The 10609-nt window shown below is 29.2% G+C and overlaps 1 protein-coding gene across 1 annotated transcript in view; it reads left to right on the forward strand.

The window, feature by feature from the left end:
• Positions 1-10609, forward strand: part of LOC111683125 (uncharacterized protein DDB_G0283357) — a 53014-nt gene that overhangs the window by 3627 nt on the left and 38778 nt on the right. The window contains exon 2 of the mRNA XM_046951509.1: positions 9347-10048. Within this exon, the coding sequence (XP_046807465.1) occupies positions 9347-10048 (702 nt within the window). The remainder of the gene's footprint in view (positions 1-9346; positions 10049-10609) is intronic.

Here is a 10609-nt window from a genome sequence, read left to right on the forward strand (position 1 = left end):
TAATATTTATTTCTTTTTTTGTTAGATAATAAGTTCTTAATAAATATACATATGTATTGTTCTAGAATTTGTTTTGGGATAGAATAAAATTTCTGAATTAAAAAGCAAATATAAAATAATAACGTTTATTGTTAATGAATTTTATAGATTTTTATGATGATTTTGATGTTTATTAAAATTTGTTTTTTTTTTATTTTTTTTTCATGTGATCTCAATGATCAAGTTTAAGATTTTTTAACGTGTACTGAGTAGAATTTCAGTATTTAAGTTAAAAGTTAAGTTTGGGCTTTACAGAAAAAATTACTCTTAAACTGAAATGAACTAGACTATAGACTAGACTATAGACTAGACTATAGACTAGACTATAGACTAGACTATAGACTAGACTATAGACTAGACTATAGACTAGACTATAGACTAGACTATAGACTAGACTATAGACTAGACTATAGACTAGACTATAGACTAGACTATAGACTAGACTATAGACTAGACTATAGACTAGACTATAGACTAGACTATAGACTAGACTATAGACTACACTATAGACTAGACTATAGAGTAGACTAGACTAGACTATAGACTAGACTATAGACTTGACTATAGACTAGACTAGACTATAGACTAGACTAGACTATAGACTAGACTAGACTATAGACTAGACTAGACTATAGACTAGACTAGACTATAGACTAGACTATAGACTAGACTATAGACTAGACTATAGACATTAGATTTAAAATAATACATCAAAGGCGTTATCGCTCCCGTTGTACACTTCTCTTCATAGATAAATATTGATAGAAAACTGTATATTTTTCTATGATAACAAACTTAAAAACAGCTTCCTGTTTGTAGTTCCTTAAAATTTTCAGAGTTTGGTTTTCTGCGTGCTATATAAGGAATCTTCGTACATCCGGCATAACTTCTTCAATTGATAGATTTTTTTCCTTTTATGCATTATAGGGGTCGAAAATTTTCACAATTTTTGACGAAATCGAAATTAAGCTTGTTCTAATAAATAAATTTCTATGAAAATGGTTTAAACTAATTCTCCCATATTTCAATTTATATCAACCCATTTTATACTCTAATTTTCGAAATAAGTAGTTTTCACACAACATTTCAAAAAACCATTAACTTTAATTAAAAGTATTTAATAAAAATTATATTTTTACTTATTATTATGTATTTTAATATTGAATGGCATAACAGATATTAATTGTGTAATAATTTGGTGGGATTTTTTTGTTGATTTAAAACTGATGCATATCAAAACATGAAGTCCGATGGTCTGTGTTTGCTTGTGTAATTAAATCGTAAAGTGATTCCAAAATTAATTGTGTATTTACTCGAGTGGACTTTTGATAAAATCCCCAAAAAAAATATTTATAAAAAAAAATGATAAAAACTTGAAAAACAAAAATATTAACGCATAAGTATGTTTAAGTATAAAATTTAATTACATTTTAATTTCGTTTTTATATCATTTCAATAACAATAAATATTGTATATGGGCTTAATAATAGCACAAAAAGAAATAAATTGGTTTTATATAAAATATTATTAAAGTTTTGGTTAAAATTGTGAGAAATTTAAGCAACAAAAATACCCTTGACACAAAAACAATGTAAAACAAAAAGAGCATCCAAATGGCATTCAGAAGTTAATTAATTACACAGGTTAACAAAATTTTAAAAAAGTCGAAACTAAGATACGACATTATACTTTTTTAAAGGATTGAGTAGCGTTTACGAAATCTTAGAATTTCTCTATCACATTGAGTTTAACCCTTTTCATGTCGTAAAGATACAAAATTATCGTTTTAAGCCTTCTTCGAGACGAAGAGAAAGAAAATATGAAATAGGTTAAACCATTATTTGGGAGTCTTCATATTATACTTTAACTTTATAACAGCATTTGTTATTTAGATATGTAGCTAGTTAGTTGTTTAGTCAGTTAGTTATTTAGTTAGCTATTTGGTTAGTTATTTAGTTAGTTAGCAAATTAATTAGTTATTTAGTTAGTTAGTCTGCATAAGTCCATAAACACTGAGTTAGTTAGTTAGTTAGTTAGTTAGTTAGTTAGTTAGTTAGTTAGTTATTTAGTTAGTTAGTTAGTTAGTTAGTTATTTAGTTAGTTAGTTATTTAGTTAGTTAGTTATTTAGTTAGTTAGTTATGTAGTTAGTTAGTTAATTAGTTAGTAAGCTATTTAGTTAGTCAGTTAGTTAGTTAGTTAGTTAGTTAGTTAGTTAGTTAGTTAGTTAGTTAGTTAGTTAGTTAGTTAGTTAGATAGTTAGTTAGTTAGTTAGTTAGTTAGTTAGTTAGTTAGTTAGTTAGTTAGTTAGTTAGTTAGTTAGTTAGTTAGTTAGTTAGTTAGTAAGTTAGTTAGTTAGTTGGTTAGTTAGTTAGTTGGTTAGTTAGCTAGTAAGTTAGTACGCTATTTAGTTAGTTAGTTAGTTAGTTAGTTAGTTAGTTAGTTAGTTAGTTAGGTAGTTAGTTAGTTACTTAGTTAGTTAGTTAATCTGGAACACTTTCCCATTTTGATTGATATATGTATTTAAGAACTATATCATCCCAGATATAATAATCCTCTCGAACATTGATGAGAAATTATGAACTACGTGCAGATAACTTAATTTCTGAAGATCAAACGATTACACAAACGATAAAGCACGGTCTGATAGTGGCCTAGGTTATTTCAGCGAATTTGATATATTAAACAACCACCCCTGAACCTAAGTTAACCTAACACATGAAGACTGATACAAAAATATTTTTCAATAATATGCAATTTACAACGATTTTACAGAGTACAACTCTTTCAAATATATCAAAGACAAATAAAATATATTATTCAGATAATCCAGATTAACATCTTGTACCGGAAAATTATACATATATGTATGTATTTATAAGATGTCAGTAATATAAAACATCGCAATTAATTACCTTTTTTTATGATATGCTTTTTTTATTAAGATAAAAGATTAAACACTTTACAAAATAAATCAATAAAAACTATTAATGCAATAAGAATACCCTGCAAAATTTCAGAAATCAGCTGCATTAATGTACTTTTTTGTATCAAACCTTATAAACACTACACTAACGTCCTTGGACTGTATTGACTCTTAATCCCCAGCTGGATGTGGTCATTAAATAAAGAAAAATAAAACTGTTGAAATAACGTTCTCGTTTTTCTTTGTGTTCTTTTTTTGTTTCGATTTTCATGTCATGATCATACAAATGTAGTTTTAATGCACGTCGTGCATTCACAGTCTTTCGTACTTAAAGACAGATGCAGCCTTGATCTTCTTATCTGTGGGGCTTAAAATAGAGTTGCATTAATCTTAAATTTTGTTACTTAAACTTCTTTTTATTTGGTTTTAAACATGGAACAACATTGTTTTTTTTTACAGTAATACAACATTTTTTTAATTGTCTACTTTTAATTGTAAATTAAATTTAAGAAACAACAAGTGTTTTTTCTCGAAATCATTTTCCCTTTACTGTCATTAAATTTTGCTAGTAGTGTTTCAATTAAAATTCATGAAAAATTTAAACACCAAAATACCTCTTCGAAGATTTACATAATCTTTAACCAAAAGCACCGAAAAAAAAAATGAGCAACAAAAATTCCAACAAATTATTTAACTCCAAAAAAATGCATTGTAATGCAATGTTTCAGATGAATTGAAATTTGAAATGTTGTAATTGCCAAAGAAACTAAATGAAACCAAAAGTTCGGTTAAATGAAAAAAAGTCAATGATTGGCTTGGTAACCACATACAAAATTGTCTTACGCTGTACGAGTATTCACTTGTAGTACCAAGATGTTGATGATTTACTTTGATGTTGTTGTTTAGGTTAGATGTGGTATATATGAGTGTATGTGTGCGGTAACTTTGTGTTATAGATACTCGGAATTAAAGTAGAAAAATATATATATAACGATGATAGATACAATGATGTTACACCATTTTCTTATCCAAGGCAAATATAATTTCACATAAGTATAGTCTATATAATCTAGTCAATAGTCTAGTCTATAGTCTAGTCTATAGTCTAGTCAATAGTCTAGTCTATAGTCTAGTCAATAGTCTAGTCTGTAGTCTAGTCTTTAGTCTAGTCTATAGTCAAGTCTATAGCCTAGTCTGTGGTCTAATCTATAGTCTAGTCTATAGTATAGTCTATAGTCTAGTCAATAGTCTAGTCTATAGTCTCGTCAATAGTCTAGTCTATAGTATAGTCTATAGTCTAGTCAATAGTCTAGTCTATAGTCTCGTCAATAGTCTAGTCTATAGTCTAGTCTATAGTCTAGTCAATAGTCTAGTCTATAGTCTAGTCTATAGTCTAGTCTATAGTCTAGTCTATAGTCTAGTCTATAGTCTAGTCTATAGTCTAGTCTATAGTCTAGTCTATAGTCTAGTCTATAGTTTAGTCTATAGTCTTTAAATTGATATGGTGTAAATAAGTACATACAACTTTTCTGCTATAAAGGGGAAAAAATGTAGAGCAACTAAGATTAATGTTGCAATCGCATCGTTGACTGCTGTTGCTTTCTTATTAACAGTTTATAAAAAGCAAAATTTAATGAGTTGCAAGTTTTGTTTTTTGCTGTAAAGCCAATAAACCTGTTGAAAACAATAGACACAACAAGCTGCTACTAAATGCTGTAATAAATTAATTTCTTTTTTACAATTTTACCCCAAATAAATAAAGAATTTTAAAGATCTGTTAAAATGAACATATAAAATAACTACCATCCATGACTGGGGAAAATCAATAAATTACAATTGAAATTGTTTTATACGAAAATCAGTTGAAAATTTCAAGGTTCTTCTATAAGACATAATCACTTCCCACATTACAGTAATGGAGTTAATTATTTTCTGGAAACAATGTGAGATCAAGGTGTTAATTACAGGTTTTCAAAATTTATTATAAAAAACTTTAGTTTTTTATTTGAAATTTTATTTCTTAGGCTTCCATTAACAATTAGTTTTAAAAGGAAATGCTTTAAAAGAAATAATTAATTTGTTTTGTGGTTTATTTCTTTCTCACAAGACAATTAAAATGATTAATATTTGTTAAAGTTATCGTTTGCATGTTCATTTAATATTCGTTATAGTTTTTAATCATTTGACAATCTTTCAGTTTTCGTTTTTTAGAAAATTGTCGTTTTGGTGTGTAAATTGCTATTTTATTATTGTGAAATCATGTTCTATTTTAGATTTTCAGAGATAATGAATCATTTTGTGGTAATTAAAATAGTTAGTTCGTTTGGCTACATTAATTTTGATTAACAAAAATAATAAAGTACAAAAACAAATAAATTATTAAAAAAAATGTATAAACCTTTGAATACTGGGAAAAATAGTTTATTATTATCTAGTCTATATCTGTTGATATATCATAGTCATGGTCTATTAATTTGTTAATTTTGGGTTTGGTTATGGCCTGTTATATATCCGAGATCTGGTCTTTTGACTAGCCTATGGTCTGAGCTATTGCATGATATATAGTCCCGTCTATTGTCGGGTTTATTGTCTGGTCTATGATTAGGTCTAGGAATTATTCTATGGTTTGATTTACTATCTGGCCTATGGTCTGGTCTATAATATAGCATATTACTGGTCTGGTCTATGGTCTGGTCTATGGTCTGGTCTATGTTCTGGTCTATGGTCTGGTCTATCTTCTGGTCTATGGCCTGGTCTATGGTCTGGTCTATCTTCTGGTCTATGGTCTGGTCTATGGTCTGATCTATGGTCTGCTATATGGTCTCGTATATGGTCTGGTATATGGTCTGGTCTATGGTCTTGTCTATGGTCTGGTCTATGGTTTGGTCTGGTTTGTAAATAAAAGATCAGGATAAGGTAGGGTCCAGACAAATTCCCTTTGACCAACAACTTTAAATATAATTTTTTACATCAAACGTAATTACAATGATTAGTTTCGACTCGGCAGTTGTTCAAAATAGAATTGTCACGATAAACGTTAAATTCTTTACGTTAAAAAACTTCAATGCAAATGAAAACAACCATAAAACATTTGATTAGATTATTGAATCTATTTAAGATTTACCATGAAGCAAAATGTTTACTATAGTACAGTCATTGCAATGATTTATTATGGTCTGGTAATGTCAATTAGATTTATTGTGATCATGATTTCAAAATTTTTGTTTAGGTTTTAAAGTGAAAAAATATTGAAACAGAGATCTTAGGGCCAGTTTATCCGTGGGTTATAAATAAATCATGTGGATTTTCATTGTTGTATACATATATTAAAAAATTGTTTTGTAAAATAACAATTTCACTATTAAATACAAATTGGGAATTTCTGAAAGTTATAAATTTATTCAACTAAATTATTGATTATTTTTAAATATTTTACAGATTTTTGAAACAGTTAAATAATGATTAAGATTTCTTTCCCACAATCTTTTCAACACCCATAACAAATTTAATCACTTGCTTTTCAATTAGTTATATTTTGCCAACAATAAGATTGATCGAATTGACTTTAAAATTCAATTATTTTAAAATAAAATCATTTTTTTCTCATTTTCCTATTCGTCTCGTCTAATGCATTCATTCATTTATTTCAATTTTGTATAATTGAAACCATTTGGCGTTATGCAGATTTCAACACATTTACAAAAAAACTGATTTAAATACGAATTAAAAGCATTTCAGTTTTGATTTTACTTTATAGTTTAAAATAAATGATGAATGTGATCGCATGAAAAATCGATTAGATACAGATCACTGCCATAAATACGTTTTGCTCATTGATTTATGTCTGCATTTGCGTATGTGATTGAGAAAATGAAATATTTTTTAAAAACATCTTTTTATGATTTTTAAAAAAATACAAATTAAATTTGCATTTAATAAAGTTATTTTTAATGTGATGTTTGGTGGAATTGTTTATTTTATTGTTGTTTTTTTAAGTTGTTGTTAAAGTTATTATGAGTCTTTTAATTCGGGGAATTTATTAAATTATATGTGGGTCAGTTGTCTGCAAATTTTTATTTGTTGAGGTTGTAATAAAATGAAGTTATTTTGTTGAAGATAAAAATCTTTTGAAATTTTTTGGTTTTAAAACTATATAGATGAAGATGAACAAATTTAGCTGTATACAACCGATCATGTATTACTCTGATGCAAAAATTTTAAGATGTTGATCTAAAAATCTTTGCATCAGTCTATAGTTTATTCAATGGTCTGCTTTATTACCTGGTCTTTGATGTGGTTTGTGTCAATTGCTTCGTTATATGGTCTGGTCTATGATCAAGGAAACTTTCTGTTCTATTATTAGCTTTATTGCATGGATATACCATGGTCTTAGGTTCTGGTCTATAAACTGTTTTATGGTATGTTCAATGATCTCATCTATAGTCTGATCTATATATTCGGGTCTATGTTCTGATCTAGTGTATGTTCTGGTCTATGGTGTAGCCTAAAGTTTAGTCTTTGGTCTGGTTTATGGTCTGGTCTATGGTCTGGTCTATGGTCTGGTCTATGGTCTGGTCTATGGTCTGGTCTATGGTCTGGTCTATGGTCTGGTCTATGGTCTGGTCTATGATCTGGTCTATGGTTTCGTCTATGATCTGGTCTAAGATCTGGTCTATGGCCTGGCCTATGGTCTGGTCTATGATCTAGTCTATGGTCTGGTCTATGATCTGGTCTAATATCTGGTCTATGGTCTGGTCTATGGTCTGGTCTATGGTCTGGTCTATGGCCTGGTCAATGGTCTGGTCTATGGTCTGCTCTATGGTCTGGTTTGGTCTATGGTCTGGTCTATGATCTGGTCTGTGGTCTGGTCTATGGTCTGGTCTATAGTCTAGTCTAAAGTCTGGTATTGTCTATATTCTGGTCGAGTCTTTTGGCTGGTCTATGGTCTACTTAGTATACTATCTGGTCTATAGCGAAATCTCAGATATGTTCTATGATCTAGTGTATGTTTTGGTCTATGGTCTGTTCTATTGTCTGATCTTTTATTTGGTCTATGATCTAGTAGTGTAAGTCTGGTTTGTAGTCTTATATATGGTCTGATTTATTACCTGTCCTCTGGTCTGATCAGTGTGATGTAATGTGTGATCACATTTTTTTGGCTTTAAACAAACTTTGCAACAGGTCCCTCCTATATAATATTTAAAATATTTAAATTTTTTTTATAAAAATTCTGCACACAAGATATTAGGAATTTTATTAATATTATGCATATTTGTTTACTTACCTATACATTCTATATTTCCTTACAAGCTTTGCTAAGACAACAATAAATTTATTCATTGCCATCAAGGAATGTTTAACAATAGTTACTATAGTCGTTGGGTATTCAAGGTGTGTGCTGCTAACTGAATTGTTTTGGAAAAAATATTGATCTATTAAAAGTGGTACATATTTTAAATTGTTTGTTACTAGAAACGACATGTGATTACTTATTGAATGCATGAGGTCACGTGTTTGTTGTGTAGATTGAAAGATTTTTTTTAGAGATTTGTTTGACCATCAAGAATAATGTTTAATTGCGTCATACATATTATCACTTGTTTTTGTATAGCCAGAGGCTTAACTATATAATAGACATGTTTGAAAACAAGTAGATACGTAAAGTCGAAAAAAGACCTCTATCTGAATATTGACTTAGGACTCATAGATTCTAAAATGGAGTAGCTAAAGAATTGAAATCTCTTAAATCGTTTATAGAATTAAAAAAATTGGTCCTTAATATCATATAACTGCTATTACAATCTTCTTTCTTTTTCCAATTATACTTCATATTTGTGAAAACATGACTTTCATAGAAAAATCGAATTAAAAATCATTTGAGAATCACTGTCTAAGCCAACATCTATTATGAATTGTTTTCTTATTAAATCAAGCCATTTCAAAAAGTTTGATGTATAAGAGCCACAAAGAGAGCAAGTTTTAAAAATAAAAAAAATCCCCCTCCCAAAATAAAAATTTCAAAATTATCATTATTCAGGGTCATTAAAATACGATAAAAAGTTACCAAACGAAAAAGTTATTAAAATTAAATTCATATTTATTTAACGTCCATAAGGTGTTGTTTAAATAAATTTTGAACTTAAAATATAAGATAAGCATTATGCAAATTATAATATATGATTAAAATGATTAGTGGTTTATGATTTTTAATATAAACAAACTTAGGCTTAATAACATAATATTATAAAGAATTAATTTGTAATTTTATAAATTAGTTTTAAATAAATAAAAAAGAAGTGATAGCAACAAAAAACATATCATTATTTTCTAAATATGTTTAAAGTCATTAACATGTCTTCTCTTTTATTTCTTTATTTTCTTAGGTACAAATTTTGCCTTAGATCCATCGGAAATAGCACGACAAAATCAAATTACCCAACAAATTTTATCCAATTACTTAGAGCGACGACTCTTTCCACACCGCAGTATCAATCAGAAAATTCCCACCATTGAGGAAATCTTACCAAAGCCAACAACCTCAACGGTACGACCAAGGCCACGAGGTTTTGCTGCTTCATCTGCCTCCTATCGAAAAGGAGCCGCTAAACAGCAACAACGTAAAACTTATGGTAATGGTCATAAGAATAGGAATTCTTTATTTCGACGTAATAAACATAAAACGACAACAGTAAAACCAGATTTTGAAGATGACTATGATGAGTTGGAAAACGAAAGAAATAACGAACGTAAGCGTCAAAAGAACGATAATAACAGTAGAGAGCAAAATATTGATGATGAGTTTGCTGACGATGCTATAGTAGAGGATGTTGAAGAGGAACCTTTAGAAGAGGAAGAACCAGAAGTACAACATCATCATCAAAGTAATCATCAGCAGCAGCAACGCTTACGTCAGCAGTTACTTCGTCATCATTATAGATATTTAGAAGATATCGATGATCCCGAACCGGATGATAGAGAATCACTACAGAGTGTAGAGTCCGAACAGCATGATCAATATTATAGCAGTAACGGCAGTAGTGGTGATATATTCGCTAGAGATCCCAGTGAAAATGAAATTGATAGTGGTAAGTTTTAAATTAAGAGTCATAAGAATATTTCAACAATTCTGTAACAGAGAATTCTATCAGTCTAGATTACAAATCATAGACTTTACAATATTCTGGACTATAGACTCGACTTTAGTCCAGTGTATAGATTAGACTCCGGTCTGTACTGCATAGTGGACTATACTACTATAGTTTGGATTAAATACTAGACTATTCCCTATGCTATAGTCTGGACTATGAACTAGACTATAGTCAGGACTACATATGGACTAGATCAAGCTATAGACTGGACTTTAGACTATATATTGAAATTTAGACTAGACTATAGTCTGGACTATATACTAGACTTAAGTATGGTATATAGACGAGACTATAGATTGGACTAAGTACTAGACTATGGGCTATAGCCTACAGTTTCAGGACCACACACAGACTAGACTATAGATTAGAATATAGACAAGACTAAAGACAAGACTATAGACTAGACTATAGACTAGACTATAGACTAGACTATAGACTAGACTATAGACTAGACTTTAGACTAGACTATAGACTAGACTATAGACTAGCCTATAGACT

Source organism: Lucilia cuprina, chromosome 5, assembly GCF_022045245.1.
Source record: "Lucilia cuprina isolate Lc7/37 chromosome 5, ASM2204524v1, whole genome shotgun sequence".
NCBI classification, from domain to species: Eukaryota; Metazoa; Arthropoda; class Insecta; order Diptera; family Calliphoridae; genus Lucilia; species Lucilia cuprina.